This window comes from Danio rerio, chromosome 5, assembly GCF_052040795.2.
Source record: "Danio rerio strain M-AB ecotype USA chromosome 5, GRCz13ab, whole genome shotgun sequence".
In the NCBI taxonomy this organism is placed as follows: Eukaryota; Metazoa; Chordata; class Actinopteri; order Cypriniformes; family Danionidae; genus Danio; species Danio rerio.
Genome location: NC_141025.1, coordinates 7,719,890 through 7,742,114, shown reverse-complemented (window position 1 = coordinate 7,742,114; position 22,225 = coordinate 7,719,890). Strand labels below are relative to the sequence as shown.

Sequence of the window (22,225 nt, the reverse complement as noted above, 5' to 3'; positions counted from 1 at the left end):
AAAATACATTTCAGTAGTCTAGTTTTTCAGTAGACATTTCATTGTTATTACACAACAATTTTTAAAAATTTTAAGCTTGTATTGTTTGGGTTTTTACCAAAATCTCGTCAATCAAATGTCAACAGCTCCTTTAGAAATCCAAGGAAATAACATGACGTTTTCAAGACTTATTTCCCCCGCTGTACATACAGTAGCTTGTACAGTACACAATGGCTAAACCGCAGTTCATCCGCGCCTCAGTGCGGCGCTACACTCAAAGATCAGCTGTTCACTAACCAGTGCGAGAATCCCCGAAGAACCGTAAACAAAGAAATCCAGTAGAACAGGGTCACGGAACCACAGCTGCCTCTGCTCAAAAAACATCAGCTGTAAGTCCAAATACATTTCTCCAAGTTTACGAATCGCATATTCGCTCAATCTACTCTTAAATACGGAAGCATCGTAACTCGTTAACTGACTGCGTGTCACTTTTGTTGGTCTGTGTGTGTCCCGCAGTGAAAGCAGGACACGTTGTTGGTCGAGCATGCCCAGTAACACAGCTCAGCTTCTGGAGTCAGACGACACCGAGCCGGACCTCCCGGTGCCGGTACACACCCTGAGCGGCTTACATCTGCGGGACGACGAGACTTTATCCGAATCATCCCATCTGGGGGTTCTGGGCGCGGTGCTGGAGCTCCAGCCTCTGTCCCAAAGTGGATCAGATGAAGAAAACAGCATCAATAACAACAGCAACACTATTATCTTTAGGCATGATTCTGATCTGGAGCAGCTGAGGGCCCGGGCCCTTGCTGGAATGGAGGCCCCGGGGCCGAATGGGCTCTTCCAGGATGGACTGGGCGAGTCGCAGGGCAGTGAGGTGAAGTTGGTTTACATTCTCACATCTGTTTGTTTTTTTTAACAGTGACAACTTGTTCTTTATATTGTTTACCGGTACTTTTTAATATTATGTTTTATTAATATTTGGAATTATTCACCCTCTTGAATTATTTTAGTTTCTAATAACTCATTTCAGCACATATTATTTGACTGGACATTTTTCAAGATACTACACTAGTAATCAGCTTAAAGTGTAATTTAAAGGCTTAATTAGGTTAAAGTTAGGGTGATTAGTATTACAAGTAATTGTATAACAGTGGTTTGTTCTGTAGACAGTCCAAAAAATATTGCTTAAGGAAGCTCATAATATTGAATAGGGCTGTACGCCATCGGAAAAAATAACACTTTAACCACAATGGTAACACTTTATAATAACTACATAATATGAATCGTTTACTAAGCATTAGCATCTAGTGAATTCGTTATCTGTTAAGCATTAACTCTACATTTGTAAGCAGTTTATAACTGCAGCTACAAATGCTGTATTCTTGACTTTTAAGCGCCCGTATAATGTATTTAATAATTGTATTTTCATACTCTGTTAATGATTTATTTTTCATTACTAAATTAAGTATCGCATTATTTACAAACCAGTTGTATTTGAGTAGTTGAGGGATTTTAGGATCATTCAGAATGAGTTAGTAAATGATTAATAAACTATTGAAATCAACGTTTATATGTCTTATTATTCGGGCATACACTAATAGTCAACTAATATGTTAATAAATGCTTTATTAACTCAACTTTATGCAGTTTTGTGAACTAGGATTATTTATGCTTCATAAATCCCTTATAAATGACTATTAAAGGCTCAGAATCAAATTAACTATTCATCTTTGCAAATTTTTCTGAAAAATGAAATTAATGTAAAGTTTAACCATTGCCAAATAACAGGAGTGTAGAAATACGAAATAAAACTAGATAAAACAACAACAATATAATAATTTAACTATATAATAAGATGCAATGTTTAAACTCTACACTGATTTTATTTTAGATAAGGTTGCAAAGATTTATTTTTAATGTGAAGTACAGTTTCATTTGTGTATGTTAAAATGAAGAGAAATGCATAATGTCATTCTTTCTGTTTAGAATTTATCTGAGCCTTTATTTGTCATTTATAAGGGATTTAAAAAGCATGAGTAGTCCTCACTTTAGATTAGGTGAGAAAACTAGATGAAGTTGAGTTAATAAAGCATTCATTAACATATATAGTAACCATTAATATATGCCTGAATAATAAGACATATAAACGTTGATTTTAATAGTTTATTAATCATTTACTAACTCATTCTGAATGATCCTAAAAACCCTCAACCACTCTTAAATACAAATGGTTTGTAAATAATGCGATACTTAGTTAATTAATTATTATTCATTACTAAATTAAGTATGAAAATACAATTATTAAGCACATTTTACATGTTTGTAATACAAGATTACAGCATTGGTAGCTGCAGTTATAAACTGCTTACTAACGCTTATTATTGTAGAGTGAATCCTTAACAGATAATGAGTTCACTATTTGCTTATGCTTAATAAATGATTTATAGTGTGTAGTTATTATAAAGTGTTACCATAAAATCTGATATTGCGATATTTTATTTTTCTGTTTATTGCGATATGAATGCAGTTTCACAAGATAATAGCTTTAATGGCTCCATTTGATGTTTTTCTGTGGAGTCTGACAGTATTCAGGTTCAGAAATTAAACAATCACAATGCAATTAGTGGTGCAACGTATCACAAATCTCATGGTTCGGATCACATGGGGGGTTTTTTAAGACACGGATGGGACTGTTTTTCAGATCAGCCATAAATAGGGAAGAGACAGATTTCTATTTATTACAAAAACATATAACAAATTAAAAATAAAAGGAAGAAATAATCAGCTGAATAAAAATAAATGGTAAAATATTCAGTACTGTGAAAAATTCACTACTACGGTTGCTAATAACTCTAAATCTATAAATCTAACATCATAATTTGCACATCCATATTTATTTTTAGTCTCATCTTCAATAAATGATTCAGTGATTCACTCATAAAACTTCATGTTTAATTGCTAGAAGAATTATTCAGTGGCATGTTTTTAATGGCTGGTTGTCGCCACCTTTTGGTTAAATAATGTAAATGCTACTTTTGTAACAGCAAATTGTAACTTTTGTTTTGAGCACATGATGGTGATTGTAATCTGTAACATAAACATCAGTGGTTATATCTAAACTATAAACTGTTCTCCCAGTACTTCTGTGTTATTTGACTGTTTGTGACTTCATAACTAACCCAAAACACTAAAGACTGAATCTCTTTCTTGGTTTTTGTGTTTTTCAAACACAGATTTGAATGCAGCGATTCGAAAGATTAATAAACATATGCAAATCACCATCATTTATAATTTATGTTGCGTGGGTGTTGAGATCCTGATGTTTTAATGATTAGTCGCGCAGCTCACACTGAATGCATTAATGCGGTTTAAAAAGTAGTGACAGAAAACAAGATTAATAACCCACAAATTAATTACCAACACCTTCTAAGAAACCCACCACATCCACAACTTCTTCCATCACCATTATGTTTTAGGAAAGCCTAAATGCTTTCATAGATGTGATTTGAAGGATGTGATTTAGTTTAGTGATCTAATTTAGTATTCATCTACAAGTTAAAAAAATATTATTAATTCACAGGTCAAATGTGTTCTGAACCTTGGGTTGTGATCTGTGAGATTCACAGATCAACCATGATCCATTACACCCTAGCAAATATGCTCTTCTTGGTCTCCTTTTTAGTTGTATTATCTAAAAAATTTAAGATCAAGTAAAAAATATTGTTTTGTTTTCAACTTCAGAAGAAATAAGGCAAAATTAGGAGCTCAACTATCTGCCAGTGGGATCTTAATCTTGTTTTTGCTTTGAAATAAATGTCGATTTTTGGACTAGAAACAAAAGAAAAATCAAAGTAAGAATAATTTAGTTTTATTATGTTATTAATTATTGTGGCATTAAAAAAAATAGTTATGTTATTAATGAGAAGGAATCTGAATGTGCGAATATAAAAGCAGCTCTACCTCTATTCTCAGGGCTACCAGGGGAGGATGATGATGGCCATGATGATGATGCAGGAGGAAGAGAGGTGTGCGCTTAATACCAGGAGGAAGAGTGTGAACACTACTGAGTGTGTGATGGTGCCCACATCTGAGCACGTGGCGGAAATAGTTGGCAGGCAGGGTGGGTTTGTTTGATCATTAATGTGTCATGTTTGATATTCTCATATTGTGACTCATCTTACTTTTCAGACACGGAAGGACTCGACAATTAGTTTGTTTTTCTGCTGGGTCAGCTGGATTAGTGATTCATGTTTGTACCAGCCCTGGGTTATATTTTATTGCATTGTTATATATTTCTTTATTTTCTTTTTTAGGTGAGGCCCATGAAAATATCAATAGGACTAGTACAAATATACATAGTATTGTTAATCTCATTTATGTAAAATAACATTGTAATGTGCGCACAATAAACATTTAATTATTAGTTTTTAGTTTACGGAAGAATTATTTAAAAAAAAAAACAATAGGGCAAGTACAAATATACATATACACTCACCGGCCACTTTATTGGGTACACTTTACTAGCACCAGGTTGGGCCCCCTTTTGCCTTAAGGACTGCCTTAATCCTTTGTGGCGTAGATTTAACAAGGTACTGATAATATTCCTCAGAGATTTTGCTCCACATTGACATAATAGCAGTTGTCGGCTGCTCATCCATGATGCGAATCTCCCGTTCCACCACATCCCAAAGGTGCTCTATTGGATTGAAATCTGGTGAATGTGGAGGCCATTTGAGTACAGTGAACATGTTGAAAAACTGAGAAATGAGAAACTCATTGTCATGTTCCAAAAAACAGTCTGAGATGATCTGCGCTTTATTACATGGTGTGTTATCCTGCTGGAAGTAGCCATCAGAAGATGGGTACACTAAGGTCATAAAGAGGGTTGGACATGGTCTGCAACAGTACTCAGGTGGGCTGTGGTGTCGACACGATGCTCAATTGGTACTAATGGCCTTAAAGTGTGACAAGAAAATCCCCCATACCATTACACCACCAGCCTGAACAGTTACATACAAGGCATGTTGTTGACGCCAAATTCTGACCCGACCATCTGATTGTCGCAGCAGAAATCGAGACTCATCAGACCAGGCAACGTTTCTCCAATCTTCTATTGTCCAGTTTTGGTGAGCCTGTGGGAATTGTAGCCTCAGTTTCCTGTTCTTAGCTGACAGGAGTGGCACCCGGTGTGGTCCTCTGCTCCTGTAGCCCATCTGCCTCAAGGTTGGACGTGTTGTGTGTTCAGTGATGCTCTTCTGCAGACCTCAGTGGTAACGAGTGCTTATCTGAGTTACCGTTGCCTTTATATCAGCTGGAAGCAGTCTGGCCATTCTCCTTTAACCTCAGGCATCAACAAGGCATTTGTGCCCACAGAACTGCCGCTCACTTGATATTTTCTCTTATTCTGACTATTCTCTTTAAACCCTAGAGATGGTTGTACGTGAACATCCCAGTAAATCTGCAGTTTCTGAAATACAGCCCGTCTGGCACCAACAACCATGCCACATTCAAAGTCATTTAAATCATCTTTTTTCCCCATTCTGATGCAGCAGATCGTCTTGACCACATGCCTAAATGCATTGCTGCCATGTGATTGGCTGATTAGAAATTTGCGTTACTGAGCAGTTGGACAGGCGTGCCTAATAAAGTGGCCAGTAAGTAAAAAAAAACAAAAAAAGGTAAATGCTAATAACAAATAGTAATTTAATATTTTTAAAATAAGCAAATCTTCTGTTTTACAGTATATGATCTTGTGGACCTTGTTGAATTGCATTTATGTACACTATAGCAATGGTCTCAAACTCAATTCCTGGAGGGCTGCAGCTCTGCATAGTTTAGCTCCAACTCACACCTGCTTAATTGTCTCTAGCAGTCTTGAACACCTCGATTAGTTTGATCTGCAGTGTTTGATCAGGGTTGGAGCAAAACTGTGCAGAGCTGCGGCCCTCCAGGAATTGAGTTTGATGGGCAATGGGCAGGGTTTGAATAAAAATGGGAGTTGCCATTTGGGCACGCGCTTCTGACCGAGTACAAACAAACACACACGCAGGAGAGACAGTGTGTTTAATGACGGTGGGATGTTTGATACCGCACGTCGTATAAGCCTCTGCATTTCTCTGTAACTCAGATTTAGACTATCCTGTCACAAAATGCGGCGAAAATTCAACACGACGTTCGGCAAAAGTTTGCTTACAGTGTTCACTTGTTTACACTCAGAGAGCAGCATTTACAGTGGATCTTTTAATATTTTAGTGATATTAACGTACTGTAAACTAAGTAACTTAGAAATCATTTAGACTAAGGTCTGTCTTTAAACACTGAAAGAGTACAGCTGACCGTACGAACTATAACTTTGCCATCTGAATGAACAAAGAAAGGACACGAGCCGCAAATCCGGATCTCACCATTGATGAGAAATGCTCTCGAGTAAAAAATGTTCCAAACAAACGCATTTCTGCCGTGCGTTGTGTCTACGGGTCCACGCGTGAGTCTAGCAGTGCTCTCATAGAGAGAAAATGAAAACAAAACCTTCACATTACCAAAGCAACACTGGCGACCCATATCTCCAAACAATTCTTATTCTTTTCCCACAACTTTTGGCATCACAACGTGTGTCGTCTCTCTGCCGCCTGAACACTGTTTCAGGTACAGTCTAAGAAAGCTAGCATGCATATTAAAGAAGTTGCAGCGCATTCATAATGGAGTGCGTTGATTGGATTGAACCAAGCCATACTCATGAATGAATGCAACGCACTCAGAGACATTATACGGGACACCTTGGTACAGACGTCCAGTCCTAACGCTGGAATACATGCCAAGATGTCATGGCTGTGACGCAGCTTCGTTTCAAACCGGTACGAAGTACGAATTTGCTCGAAATAACGCAAAAACAACCAATTTTAACTTTTTAGTGAAATATAGGTGTCCTAATAGTGTTTTTAGCAGTGTGGGACACATATACAACTGTCAACAGCTCAAAAAATGTGTTTTGGTGTTTCGTGACCCTTTAAAAGCACATTTCAATCTAAACGTTGACATTTTATTTTGTTTGTTTTTTTTACATATAAGCACAGCAGTGTTCATGTTCAAACTTTATAAGGTTTAAAGTGGCCGATAATAATAAATATACTTTATCATAGTAATTAATCTTCCACGTTTTTAAACTGTGCAGAGCTGTAGCTGCTTAATTAGGCCTATTACGCTACTGTTATTCACTACTGGTCATGTGGTGGTACTTGGAGGGACAATTTGTTTCTGAGGTGGTACTTGAAGAAAAGTTTGAGAACTACTGCATTACAGGGGTATATTCACCACATAATAGGCAAGCGATTAGAGAATAATTTAATCAAAGTTGAAGCTAGGTTAGCCTAGCCGCCTCATAAGCTAACCATTCAACAGCTAAGTTCATGCACAGCCGGAAAGGTGACATTTAAAAGTAATCTAATAATAACAAATTAAACCGTGATTTCTCCTTTTAGCCTAAAAGCCTGATAGATTAATGTTGTGTAATGAAATATAGAGATACTAGCCTACGAGGAAACAAGCATGGACAGTGCTTCTCCATCATTAGCCCCTTTCACACAGTGATACCGGTAAATATATGGAAAATTTCAGGAACGACTTTACCGGTAAATTCAAAAAAGCGCTGTTCACACAGGTGAGGACGTTACGGAATTTTTCCGGAAAAGAGCATTCACACATCCATTCAAAAATACAGGTCAATTCTGACATCATTAACCAGAAATGAGCTCTAAACGGCTGCGCTTGTTTTTGTAAACATTTGACTACATCACGAACTCTGTGGATGGATCAGTATTGTGAACAACTTCGATGAAAACATATAGAGAAACACTTTTGCATGTCGAGATGTACATGATATGTCTGTGCTGGCGCTCACCCGCTGTTTCATGGGCACACACAAAGCTTGAAGGTAAACAAACAACGGCTTATTATAAGCATCTTATCGATAATTATTTAGACGGTTGGCATTAAGATGAACATATAAACGTTATCTGACCAATTTCTAGCAGCTAAATGTGTCTGGAAAAATATTCAAAGGCTTTTATTCTCATAAACCGTGCGGAGGTGAACTGTTCTGATTGGCTAAAGCAGAAGTGTCACGTCAGCACGTTCTAAACGTGCACGCGCTTGTTCCGGCAATCTTCCTTCTGCGTTCACTCAGCGCAGCATTCCGGCAAATTACCGTAATGTTACAACTTCTCTTTCCGGAAAATAGCCAGAACGAATTTATTGTTTTTTTTTTTTTTTTTTTTTTTCAAAAAGGGCCTGATCACACATAAAGGTGTGTATGTGTGAAAGGGGCTATTCATTCATTCACAGAATGAACAGCCAGAAAGAGGAAATTGATGAATTTGTGCCAAATATTAGCATAATTGACCCATAACACTGTACAGTATCTATAACTATAAGTATGTTTGTGTGTTCTTTGTACAGTTTCTATTCTAGTTTTCAGTGGAAATAAATAAATAAATTGAAATGCAAATCAAAGTATAAATAGCAGACGAGAACAAATAGATTTTCCCTACCAGCAAATGTTAATTCAACACCAATACCAAAATCAGACACTAACCCGGTATAACATCGTCACCAATGACTAATCTCTAAACAACAGACAAAACATTTGTGAATTGTAGCTCTGACATGGGCATGAGGGTTATAAATGACTGAAAAACAGTTGCGGTGAAGAACTGTATATTGATCGCAAGTGCTCAGTTTGATCACATCTCGGTTTTGTTCTGTTGACATGTAATTTCAAATCTTCGTAGCTTGAAACAGATGGAAAAACGATCGCTATTAGTTTGTCTACGATGGCGAGGGCTTAAACGAAGCAGTGCTCATAATATCGAGTGAAAAAAAAAAGAAAAAGACAGCTGGGAAACATTACCTGCTTTGTATTCTTGTGGGAAACACAGTTCAGATCTATTTAGGGTATGAGGTGTGTGAGTTATTGCCATCTATCATGTGTCAGGAGTATCAAAACTAACTTAACTCCGCTCTTTTAGCGCCCCTCACAGAGCTTGATCCACGCTGGCATTTCTCCCCTAGGGTTTTCCATCACCCTGCCCAATCTTTTAGGATAGAGGGTATCAGATTTGCACAATCCATATGCAAAACGCTTTGACGTGTTTCCCTCGCTCGAAAGCTTGACAGGCCTCCTGCGCGTAGCTACGGTTGCTAAGCCATGATTGGTGTGTGGAGGTTTTCGGGTGTGGCTTAGCAAAGTTTCAATTGCTCATTTTTAGATGAACTAACCCTTTAAGCCAGCAATGTGTTGACTTGTGTTTGTATTTCTACTCTCGTCAGGTTGCAAAATCAAGGCTCTAAGAGCCAAGACCAACACTTACATTAAAACACCCGTGAGAGGAGAAGAACCGGTGTTCGTGGTGACCGGCCGTAAGGAGGACGTAGTCATGGCCAAGCGTGAGATTCTGTCAGCGGCTGAGCACTTTTCCCTCATCCGGGCGACTCGAAACAAAGCAGCGCCAAATGTGGGCCACAACAGCGTTCCCTGCCATCCAGGACAGACCACCATCCAGGTCCGGGTGCCGTATCGAATGGTCGGCCTTGTGGTTGGACCCAAAGGAGCGACTATCAAAAGGATCCAGCAGCAAACCCACACCTACATCGTGACGCCGAGCCGTGATAAAGAGCCTGTGTTCGAGGTGACCGGGATGCCGGAGAATGTGGATCGAGCTCGGGAGGAAATCGAAGCTCATATTGCCATGCGCACCGCCGGGAGCGTGGAAACCAATGTAGATGATGACGACTTCCACTATAACGGCACCGACGTCGGATTTGAGTCGGGAAGCAGTGGCGCTTGGCTTTTCTCTGGAGGCATTTCCAAATTCGCCAACGGGAGCTTCAATAGCAATGCTGCAGGATATCGAAACGATAGCTCCAGCTCACTCGGAAGCAACTCCAGTGAGTCCTACTTTAGTGGGAAGGGCAGCGGGGTGGCGGATCTCAGTCCTGGAAGCACCGGTGGAACATTCTGGTTTGGCGATACCCAGCTGCCGTTGGGATCTGAAGATTCTTTGGGATACGACGGGTTGATGATGACCGCTCCGTCTACCAATGCGCAGCCAGCATTGTGGAGCACTTTTGAGCGCGGAGGTGCGAGTTTGCCAACTACACCGAGGCTTTCTCCATCCCGTCTGTCGCCGTCTTTTCCCGAGGCACTGGATCATCCGCTGGTTCGGCTGGTGCAGGAGAATTCCCAGAGCCTTCCGGCGTTTGGTCCTGCCTTTTCCCCATCAAGCGCAGACAGCACAGGCTCTAGTTCTCCGCCGGATGTGCACAACTACACCAAACATAGTCAAATTCCTGCGTGCGTACGCTGTGGAGAAAAAGTGCCGGCGCTTGTTTTGGGAGGGCAAAACCGCATCTGTTTGGAGTGTTCCAACTCCATCCTGCAAAGCGAGTAGAGAAGCAAATATATGGGATCATGAGGAGCAAACTGATTTGTTTTTTTTACATTCAAATACTTCCTTCTTTATATTACGTTTTAAGTAACTGAGAAATGCAGGTTTTCTGGTCAATAATCGCCATTGATTTCCCTGTTTATGTTTGGCTGCTTGTGGCAAGCAGTGCTGGAGTTTAGCAGTGCTAAATAGCCATCACCTACATGTGTTTTGTTTTGTTTCTCAGTTTAAATTCAAGGTATCGACTCTGTGTTTACATTTTCATGTGCCTGATTCCATGCTGGTGATGGACTGGCGTTGTTGCTGCAAAAGCATCTGTGGCCTTGAGTTTCCGTTTCGCAACACTAGAGTCGAGAAGCATGCGATCATACCAGAGCCGTCCTGACCCTCAGCTCATCACTCTGATGCCTGCACACACTCAATATATATTTATGCGCTACCAAATTAAGGACCGCAGAATGAACAGATCTTCAATTGGACGTGTTGAATTACATGTAAATAGACACTTTAAACGAGAGTTCTGCTAGCGTTTCAGAAATAAAACCAAATTTTGCATTCAGGTCGTTCGATAGAGATCCCTCCGTCCACATTAAAGGAACGAAATAATAATATGAATAAAACTAGCCCGGCACATGACATGAGAAAAATGCATCTACGGCTCATTAATCTTAAATTAAATCATTTTGCTAATTTTCTCACTCGTTTTTATTCAAATCGTAGTCACAAAGTTGTTAAAATAATACTTTTTAATATTAGCACAGCTCTCAGGTAGAGTTAAACAGTTGACATTCACCATTTTTGAATACACTCAGCCGACCTCCAGGTCTGGAACACTTATAGCTTAGCGTAAATTGAATTGAATTAGACCATTACGCCCCATTTACACAGGGCGTCAGCGTCAACACTTCACATTCCATCTGAATGTGTGACGTCAGGTGTTGCCGACCTGCATTGTGAATCTGTCGGTGCCGCATCAGAAGCGTTGCTTCCTGCAGAAGTTGGGACTAGCTTAACTTTTCAAGCGCTGACAGAAGCGTCAGCCAATCAGATCGCTGTATGCAAAGACACCAGCTAGACAGTGGCCTATTGCTGACTGAATTTCATTGGCTGACGCTACTATGACGATCGCTTCAGCCCCAACTTCAGTCACGCCTTCAGTCAAGCGTTGACGCTGAAGCCCCGTGTGAATGGAGCGTTAGCATCTCACACAAAAATGATTTTCGATAATTTTCCTATAATGCTGAAGAATGCATTTATCATGCGCACCAATTAAGATTTAATTATCTCGTTTTAGGTATTGGTAGACGCTATTTACTCACTCATTTGAGTTCAATTGTAATTAAAGAAACACTCCTTTTTTTTTTTTGCAAACAGACTCAAACAATTGACCATATTTGAACCATTTCAGCCAATATCTGGGCCTGGCAGGTGCACTTTTAGCATAGCTCAGCATAAATCATTGAATCGGATTAAGGCTGATTCATACTTCTGCATCCAGTGATCGCCGTGACCCACATCGCATGCCTTGCGCGTAGCTGTGCATTTATTCTTCTGCGTGCGGTTTGTGTTGCTCTGTTATAACACTTCTGAAATGCTAGCTGGCAGTAGGTTATGTTCCACTACGTCGAGTTTCTTCGTGGGTATTTTGTTTTTTCTGAACGCTACAAGTGCAGACGTGCAACAACTTTAATCATGAGGTAAACACAAAACAAAACAAACACTTGTAAACACTCGCTCCATCAGGCTCGCGGCTCTCAGCTTTGCCCACGCTCGTCACAGCTACCAAGCTGACCAATTACAGAGCTTCCGCTACGATTCGTTGCGATGTGTAGTTACATTTACACCCTGGCGAGGGATATGCGACCGTGCATACGTGTGCACTTGACGCAGTATAAAACTTGACTAAGTATAAATCAGCCTTTAGACCAGGGGTCACCAATCCTGGTCCTGGAGGGCCGGTGTCCCTGCAGGGTTTAGTTCCAACTTGCCTCAACACACCTGCCTGGATGTATTAAGTATACCAAGTAAGAGCTTGATTAGCTTGTTTAGGTGTGTTTGATTAGGGTTGGAGCTAAAGTCTGCAGGACACCGGCCCTCCAGGAACAAGTTTGGTGACCCCTGCTTTAGACCATTAGCCTCTTGTTTAAAAACTGAGTTTTGATTATTTTCCTAAGCTAAAAGTGCCGTCGCCAGACCCAGAAACAGGCTGAATGGATTCAAAAATGGTCAAACTCAACTCAAATGAGCCTGTTTTCATAAAAATATGGAGTTCATTTAACACATGTCAATAAATTGTAGCCATAATTAGCTTTTTTACTTATTTTAGTACAATTGTGGCCGTGAATGAGGAATTGAATAACTATTATATTTTTAATGAATCCTAACCACATTTTGCTCAATACTTTTATTCCAGTTGCTATTTTTTTGTGGCAACATGCTCAGAGTTAAACGGTTGGTATTCACCATTTTTGAATACACTCGGCCGATCTCCAGCTCTGGTGGGAGCACTTTTTGCCTAGCTTAACGTAAATTAAATCAAGTTAGACCATTCGCATCTCACACACAAATTATTTTCAATAATTTTCCTATAATGCTAAAAGTATACATTTATCATGCCCACCAATTAAGAATTAGTTTTCTCCTTTTATAATAAATAGTAATATATAGTAAATAGTAAACATCTTTTACTCATCAATCGTAGTCGCTAATAAACCATTTGTTAAAGGAACACTCCACTTTTTTTCTTGGAAACAGGCTCAATCTATAACTCCACTACAGCTAAACAATTGAGTTTTACCATTTTTTAACCCCTTCAGCCGATCTTTGGGTCTGGCGGAAACACTTTTAGCTTAGCTTAACATAAATCATTGAAATAGATTAGACCATTAGCATCTTGTTTAAAAATTGGGTTTTGATTACTTTCCTTAGCTAAAAGTGTCATCGCCAGACCTGTAGATGGGCTAAATGGTTTCAAGAATGGTCAAACTCAACTTCAAAAAAAATCTTGAGTTGATTTAATGCATTTTAATAAATTGTAGCCATAATTAGCTTTTTTTACTTATTTGAGTACAATTGTGGCCATGAATGAAGAATTCAATTTGTTTTATTAAATAATGAGTGTGATCCATTATATTTTTTAATAGATCCTAACCATAATTTGCTCGCTCCCTTTAATCCAATTGCTATTTGTGGGGGGATTAGGCTCATTTTCTGCAATAGTCAAACGGTTAATTTTCATCATTTTTAAATATACCCAGCCCATCTCCAGATTTTCTCGTTTGAGTAAATAGTAAAAATCGTTTACTTGTCAATCGTAGTCACTAATAAAACATTTGTTAAAGGAACACTCCTCTTTTTTCTTGGAAACAGGCTCAATCTATAACTCCACTACAGCTAAACAATTGAGTTTTACCATTTTTGAACCCCTTCACCCGATCTTTGGGTCACTTTTAGCTTAGCTTAGCACAAATCATTGAAATAGATTAGACCATTAGCATCTTGTTTAAAAATTGGGTTTTGATTACTTTCCTTAGCTAAAAGTGCCATCGCCAGACCTGTAGATGGGCTAGATGGTTTCAAGAATGGTCAAACTCAACTTCAAAAAAAATCTTGAGTTGATTTAATGCATTTTAATAAATTGTAGCCATAGTTAGCTTTTTTTAACTTATTTGAGTACAATTGTGGCCATGAATGAAGAATTCAATTTGTTTTATTAAATAATGAGTGTGATCCATTATATTTTTTAATAGATCCTAACCACATTTTGCTCACTCCCTTTAATCCAATTGCTATTTGTGGGGGGATTAGGCTCATTTTCTGCAATAGTCAAACGGTTAATTTTCATCATTTTTAAATATACCCAGCCCATCTCCAGATTTTCTCGTTTGAGTAAATAGTAAAAATCGTTTACTCGTCAATCGTAGTCACTAATAAACCATTTGTTAAAGGAACACTCCTCTCAATCTATAACTCCACTACAGCTAAACAATTGAGTTTTACCATTTTTGAACCCCTTCAGCCGATCTCTTGGGTCTGGCGGAAACACTTTTAGTTTAGCTTAGCACAAATCATTGAATCGGATTAGACCATTAGCATCTTGTTTAAAAATTGAGTTCTGATTATTTTCCTAAGCTAAAAGTGCTGTCGCCAGATGCAGAGATATGCTGAATGGATTCAAAAATGGTCAAACTCAACTCAAATGAGCCCATTTTTACAAAAAATATGAAGTTCATTAATTAATTTAACACATTTTAACAATATGTAGCTTTTTTTTTACTTATTAGTACAATTGTGGCCGTGAATTAAGAATTTTATTTGTTTTATTAAATCATGAGTGTGATCCATTATATATATTGCCATTATATTATATATATCCATTATATATAAATCCTAACCACATTGTGCTTAATCCAGTTGCTAATTGTACTCGTTTTACTTAAACTGTGGCCACAAATTAAGAATTCATTCCTGTGATCTCATTCGATTCCTGATTTTCTTTAATCACGGCTGCGTTTACTTCATTGTAGCTTGTTTGTTTGTTGACAAAAACAAGGGAAGGAATTATTTTAACCTGTCCCCATTATATGTTCACGACTCCTCTCATTGCCTTAACTAAACAGGTCCTGCCAGGCCAGAAAAGCAAGTTATATCTGATCACTTCTGACCTGAGAGGAGCAATCCACGGCCTGATATTTATATATAATAATGATCTCAAAGTGCAGGTTGACACGGCTAACGGCGCCTCTCTTTTTCACAATCACCACTAAACTCAGAGAAACCAAGGCATGACATCCATAACGCTCAAGATTTACCGTGACTCTTTTCCTTTTTTTTTTTTTTTTTACAATTTTGTAGTATTTCTGTAGTTTATATTTCATATTCAAATATATATATATATATATATATAATGATTATATATAAGATAATCTGGCGATAGTCAGATGTAAGTATTAGCTTGTAGAGTATTGCCGTTAGGTACTATAGAGCAGGAAAGAGCACACCTGCATGTTTTATTATCTAACGATTCCTAAAACGCAACAGACAAAAAAAGCCAAGGATCCAATATATTTACGCTGCATTACGTCTGCATAAATACTACGCTATGAACAAAATAAAAGTCCTAGGAGTTTTGTTTATCGGAGGGATTTTTAGCATCACACTGCAACGATGTTTCTGTCTTTGATAATTTGACTCTTCTTTTATTATGTATATACATATATGCAGGGACATGAAGGCATATAAGTTGTATTCTTAAAAGTTTCAAATATATTTTATGATAAATGGCCTTACTGTCCTGTGGCCAAAGCACTGATATTATATATTTGCTGTAAAAAAAGAATTAAGATTTTTATTTTTCTGATATTAAAAGTTCCTTAATAAATTGTTTCATTTAAAACTCATTGCTTCGAGTCTGACTGTGAGTGTGCGTGTCTGTGATTATGTGTTGTTCATCCATATCTTTATGGGCTCCAAACTCAGGGTTGCCAGAAATAGCTGACAGAACCCACCTAAACGCACAAAAAATCCGCCCAATATATTAAGATTATTTCATTTCATTTTCTTGTCGGCTTTGTCCCTTTATTAATCCGGGGTCGCCACAGCTGAATGAACCGTCAACTTATCCAGCAAGTTTTTATGCAGCGGACGCCCTTCCAGCCACAACCCATCTCTGGGAAACATCCACACACACACACACACACTCATACACTACGGACAATTTAGCCTACCCAATTCACCTGTACCGCATGTTTTTGGACTGTAGGGGAAAGCGAAGCACCCTAAACGAGAATGCATGGAGAACATGCAAACTCCCCACAGAAACACCAACTGAGCCGAGGCTTGATCCAGCGACCCTCTTGCTGTGAGGCGACAGCACTACCTACTGCGCCAATACTTCTCCCATATTAGATTATTATTTTATTTATTTAAATCAGTATTAACCTAGTTACTTTAACCCTGTGTGTGTGTGTGTGTGATTTGAGCTTTACCTTTAACTATGTTCATTATGGGCTCCAAACTCAGTGTTGCCAGATAGAGCTGACTTTTTCCAGCTCAAAAGCTGTCCAAAACCCACCCAATATATTAGATTAATATTTTATTTTATTGATTTAAATCAAGATTAACCTAGTTACTTTAACCCTGTGTGTGTGAGAGAGAGAGATTTGAGCTTTTCCTTCAACTATGTTCCATATCCTTATGGGCTCCAAACTCAGGGTTGCCAGATATAGCTGACTTTTTCCAGCCAAAAACTGGTCCAAAAACCACCCAATATATTAGATTAATATTTTATTTATTTAAATCAAAATTAACCTAGTTACTTTGTGTGTGTGTGTGTGTGTGTGTGTGTGTCAGATATAGCTGACTTTTTCCAGCTCAAAAGCTGTCCAAAACCCACCCAAACGCACGAAAAACCACCCAATATATTAGATTAATATTTTATTTATGTAAATTAAAATAAACCTAGTTACTTTAACTGTGTGTGTGTGTTTGTGCTTTACCTTCAAACTGTGTTCATTTCATATCTTAATAGATTCCAAACTCAGTGTTGCCAGATATAGCTGACTTTTTCCAGCTCAAAGGCTGTCCAAAACCCACTCAAACGCACAAAAATCTGCCAAATATATTAGATTAATATTGTATTTTATTTATTTAAATCAAGATTAACCTAGTTACTTTAATCCTGTGTGTGTGTGTGATTTGAGCTTTAACTTCAATTATGTTTATTCCATATCCTTATGGGCTCCAAACTCAGTGTTGCCAGATATAGCTGACTTTTTCCAGCTCAAAAGCTGTCCAACACCCACCCAATATACTCAATGAATATTTTAATTTATTTTAAATCGAAATAAACCTAGTAACGTTAATCGTCATTATTTTTAAACATACAGCAAACAACACCAGTTTTCACAGAACCACAACATGACCGGATCACATCGAAACATTGCCCCCCTCTCACCCACACACTGCACTTGTAACGTAATGTAATGTGTATTTATATAGTGCATTTATCATGGATGGCCATACACCCAAAGCGCTTCACAATCATGAGAGTGGTCTCTCCACACCACCACCAGTGTGCAGCATCCACTTGGATTATGCAACGACAGCAGCGCCAGTGCACTCACCACACACCAGCTATAAGGGGAGTCATCATCCAATCCCTCCTCTGCACTTAAATCACTGTCTGGTTCGGCTCAGCTACCAAAACCGACCTCTGTAGACTACAGCGAATAGTCCGGACTGCTGAAAATATCATTGGCACTACCCTTCCTACACTTCAAGAACTGTACTCTTCCAAAGTGAGTAAAAGGACTCGCGAAATCACTCTGGACCCCTCGCACCCAGCACACTATCTGTTCAAACTGTTACCGTCTGGTCAGCGCTTCAGAGCACCAAGCACAAAAACAGCCAGACATAGGAAAATCATCTTTCCTTAGGCCATCTACCCCATGAACAGTTAAATATCCCCCACTGTGCAATAAACATGTGCAATACTTTCTCATACACACTTGTACACAGCACCTTACATCAATATACACAATGCAATATGTTCTACATTCACATTCGTACACAGCACCGTATAACCTGTATATTTATAACAAATCTGTACACACAACTCAACATCCAGACTTCTTGACTAACTGCATCTGTTTAATGTTTTTCATCTTTTTCTTTCATATTTATTTTGTGTTGTCACTTTATGTACTGGAAGCTTCTGTAGCCAAAACAAATTCCTTGAAAGTGTGAAGCACACTTGGCAATAAAACTGATTCTGATTCACAAGAGTTTCATCCAACAAAAATTTAACGCAAAAAAATAAAAGAAAAAAAATAACCACAGTAGAAACACTGCAAAACCCAACAGTCAACTTCATCAAATGCTACGAGTGTAGTTAACTTAAATTTACTGAATGTTAATTCTACTCATTTGAAAAGAGTTTTGAACTCAGTGTTCAAGGTAATGGGTTAATTAAAGGTTCAGGACACCCCGGAGAACTTTTTTTTTATATTAACAGATGTGTGTGTGTGTTGAGCATCAGTTAAGTCAATGTTAGCACCTGTCAGCTTTAATTGTGGGGAAAACTGGATAATTTTGAGCTTTTGTCAGCTAATTTCAGCTTCCGGGTTTAAAATGATTTTTGGGGCGGGATTAAAATCGGCGACGTAGCGCAGAACTGCAAGTGCAATGATGACGCGTCGGTTTCTCATTATTGTTCATAGCGGAGTTTCCTTATCCTATGAGAAGAGCCAGCTGCTTAATTATTCATGAGACCTGCCAGAGTCAAGCCAGAGCTGTGAGACACGTCACGGACTCACGGCACGGGCACACAGTATTTAGCCGTTCATGAAGGCTCATATGCGTTTGTTTCCATCATCCACGCGGTTTGTTGCATGTTTTCCCCCGCGATCTTGTCAGGGCCGATCATACAGCAAAGCTGTGCGTGCTGCTAGCATTTTTGTCGGGAGAGCAGCACGAGAGTTAGAGAATGGCGGACGCTGTCTTTTATCAGGAGTTCGTTCACATTCAGACACATCGCCGTGCTGCTGTGTTTGCCTAAATCCTCCAGATTACCAGCAGGGCTAACGGTTAAAATAGACAGGTCAGGAGACCTGCTGCACTGAGTCTGCTGGATACGGGGATTGAGGGAGAAGTCCTCATTTATAGGGTTTACATGAACCCACTTATCTTTATAATGATATAAATTGTGGTTATGTGTATATGACATTACGAATAACAAATGTAGCAGGGCATTAAATCACTGTTCATTTCTTTGCATCTTAACTTTGTAAACTATAAACTCATGCGTCTCTTCACGGTTTGTCTCATGTTGTGAGCTAGCTTCGTTCGCTCACGTTCTCCCCTACAGGCCACGCCCACTCCTGCCCTGTGCTCGCGGAGCTCCACGCCCATTAATCATGCATCTTTTGAAAAAATTCTGAAGTAGACTTTAACCGAAAGTGGGGGGGTCATGGCCCTTTAAATATCTCATTACTTCAACTTAAATGGAGAAAGTACACAGTACTCATATAGATAAGTTTATTAACTTAAATGGTTTGTAGCAATCAGTTTCCTCTAAAAGTTTGAGTTGCCTTATTGAGTTTTACAGTACTCAGTTAGTTTGAGTTCTCTTCATTTTTGGGGGTTTACTCTGCTCAAAATGCTTCATTTACTTAAATGTTTTAAGTTCACAGTACTCATTAAGATCAGTTTTTGAGTTTGAATGGTTTGTTCCAATCGGTTTCCTTAAATGGTTTGAGTTACTCTAATTTTTTGGGTTTTACAGTGTAGTAAAATTTCAACCAGTAATCTTTACATTCTCAAAATGTCCAGATTTTACACAAAATGATGTAATGAAATATAATTAAGTATTTTCATATATACAGTATTGTGAGTGAGTGTGTGTGTGTGTGTGTGTGTAAATTAAGCTTTACCTTCAACTACGTTCTTCCATACATTCCACACACTGGCAGCTAGCTCCTTGCAACTCTCACATGGTCGCCCACTGAAGCTGCGCCCGGTCAGTATCTGGTTGGGAGACCACATGGGAAAGCTAGGTTGCTGCGGAAATGGTGTTAGTGAGGCCAGCAGGGGGTGCTCAACCTGCAGTCTGTGTGGGTCCTAATGTCCCAGTATAGTGAAGAGGACTCTATACTGCAAAGTGAGTGCCGTCTTTCGGATGAGACATTAAACTGAGATCCCGACTCTCTGTGGTTGTTAAAAATGCCAGGTTTAACCTCAGCATCCTGGCCGAATTTGTCCACTGGCCTCCTAACCATCCCCATATCATAATTGGCTTCATCACTCTGTTCAGCCAATCAGCTGGTGTGCGCTCTGGCTGGTCCAGGTGGATGCAGCACACTGATATTGGATGAGGAAAATCCCCTGAATGTGTAAAGCGCTTTGAGTGTCTAGAAAAGCACTACAGTATATAAATGTAAAGAATTATTATTATGTTCAGTGGCTTCAAACTGCTGTTGTGAGAATTAATCAAATTCTACAGAAATTTGATGACAGTCATGAAAAGCATGACATGTGGTAGTATCTTTCACTTCTATGAGAAATGACCATGATAACCGGAGTTTCAGCCCAAAAAAGTTAAATAACTAGTAAAAGAGTATTATTTTTTGTATATTAATAATTTATGTAGAAAATATGGTTTACTGTAGTAAATTTTCATCCTCACAGTCAACTACATTATTTTAGATTAAAAACCCAAAACATTTTTTAAAAGTACAAACCAGATCAAAACATTTAATAGTTTCCAAGAGCAACTTTTCCACAAATGACTTATTATGAAATATAATGACTGTATTTTCATATCTACAGTATTGTTATAGTCATGTGGTGATCTCAGATAAAGTCATCATGTTGAAATACATGTCAAACAGACATTAACAGAAAAGCACTAATAAATGAAGAAACACTGGAAAATCTCCATCAGCCTGAACAACCTGCAGAACAACTCATTCATTCATGCTCAATTTAACACAAGAACACACGGGCTGCTCAAAAATCAATACTAGCATACTATATAACAGCATGATGAACATTTATAAAAGTAGTTTGATGCATATTTTATGCATGTTGAATGTTTAATTCACCAGTGGCATCATTTGGGCGCTGTAATTAATTTCATTAATTCGTTAATTTCTATTTTCTTCAGCTTAGTCCCTTATTCATCATCAGGGGGTTGTCAAAGCAGAATGAATCGCTAACTATTCTGGCGCATTTTTTATGCAGTGGCAACCCAGTACTGGGAAACACCCATACACTCTCATACACTATGGACAATTTAGTTTATTAAACTCGCCTATAGCGCATGTGTTTGGACCAAGGAAGAAGCCAGAGGAAACAAACACAAAGAGGACATATAAACTCCACACAGAAACGCCAACTGACCCAGCCAGGACTCGAACCAGCGACCTTCTTGCTGTGAGGCAACAGTGCTAACCACTAAGCCACCTGTGATAAATTTAAATTAAAAAAATATTGGAGTGCTTGCCCAATACGTTTTTATAAATTTTGTTCCGGAAGTATTTTTTCCTATTTGTTTATGCCATAGGATTTTAAGTCTTTGCTAAAGCCTTATTGACCTTATTTATCATGTAAGATTTGGGGCGTGGCCACTGTGAACCAACTGTGTCGAGACTTCCTGTCTCATTCACCTCCATTCATTTCTAGCCTACAAAAGAGCTGCTTGATGGTGCAAATTTATGTTTTCGGTTTATATTATTTTCATTTTAAAATAGGCGGCATGGTGGCTCAGTGGTTAGCACTGTCACCACACAGCAAGAAGGTCACTGATTTGAGTCCTGGCATTTCTGTGTGGTTTGCATGTTCTCCTCGTGTTGGTGTGGGTTTCCTCCAGGTGCTTTGGTTTCCCCAACAAGTCCAAACTCATGCGCCATAAGTGAATTGGATAAGCTAAATTGTCAGTACTGTATGAGTGTGTATGGGTGTTTCCCAGTGCTAGGGTTGCAGCTGGTAGGGTATCCGCTGTGTAAAATAATAATTTAATATTTATAATATTATATTTTAGCGGTCGGCGAATAATTTAGCGGTTCATTCCACTGTGGTGACCCCTGATTAATAAAGGAACTAAGCTAAAAAGAAAATGAATGAATGTGTAAACATAGTTAACCTGCAGTTTTATAGCATATAGGTGATGTCTGTGTGTACATGTTTAATTAAGTGTATGTAATGTAAACAATGCAAACTAATTGTGTCGAAACTTCTCGTTCATTTCTAGCCTACAAAACAGCTTGCTATATTTTCTGATTATATTGTTTTACTTTTTAAAA

At 38.5% G+C, this 22,225-nt stretch overlaps 2 protein-coding genes across 6 annotated transcripts in view; one reads left to right on the top strand and one right to left on the bottom strand.

Moving 5' to 3' along the window:
* smad4b (SMAD family member 4b) overlaps nucleotides 1-22,225 on the bottom strand; it is a 724,234-nt gene that overhangs the window by 666,139 nt on the left and 35,870 nt on the right. Inside the window, exon 12 of one of the 3 annotated variants that reach the window (XR_015490768.1) lies at nucleotides 20,645-21,177. The exons of the other annotated variants lie outside the window; for them this stretch is intronic. The gene's annotated coding sequence lies outside the window, so the exon portion shown is untranslated. Of the gene's footprint in view, nucleotides 1-20,644; nucleotides 21,178-22,225 lie in introns of those variants that run through there. 3 annotated transcript variants of the gene reach the window in all.
* Nucleotides 301-15,823, top strand: mex3c (mex-3 RNA binding family member C). 3 transcript variants are annotated; one of them, XR_015490756.1, is made up of 5 exons: nucleotides 301-368; nucleotides 496-856; nucleotides 3,955-4,102; nucleotides 9,307-12,355; nucleotides 12,509-15,823. XR_015490756.1 is itself a non-coding variant. In XM_087253221.1 (4 exons), exons 2-4 carry the CDS (start codon nucleotides 524-526, stop codon nucleotides 10,425-10,427), a joined length of 1,602 nt encoding a protein of 533 aa, XP_087109347.1. In that variant the 5' UTR covers nucleotides 301-368; nucleotides 496-523; the 3' UTR covers nucleotides 10,428-15,823. The 3 variants fall into 3 exon arrangements, 1 of the variants encoding a protein (XP_087109347.1); XR_015490755.1 differs by having other exon boundaries at nucleotides 9,307-12,368; XM_087253221.1 differs by having other exon boundaries at nucleotides 9,307-15,823.

Excerpts from the sequence above, each read along its gene's own strand:
- mex3c (XM_087253221.1), top strand. The coding sequence starts at position 524 with ATGCCCAGTAACACAGCTCAGCTTCTGGAGTCAGACGACACCGAGCCG. Across the intron at positions 857-3,954 it reads GCGAGTCGCAGGGCAGTGAG|GGCTACCAGGGGAGGATGAT; the intron begins GTGAAGTTGGTT and ends CTCTATTCTCAG. Across the intron at positions 4,103-9,306 it reads GGAAATAGTTGGCAGGCAGG|GTTGCAAAATCAAGGCTCTA; the intron begins GTGGGTTTGTTT and ends TACTCTCGTCAG.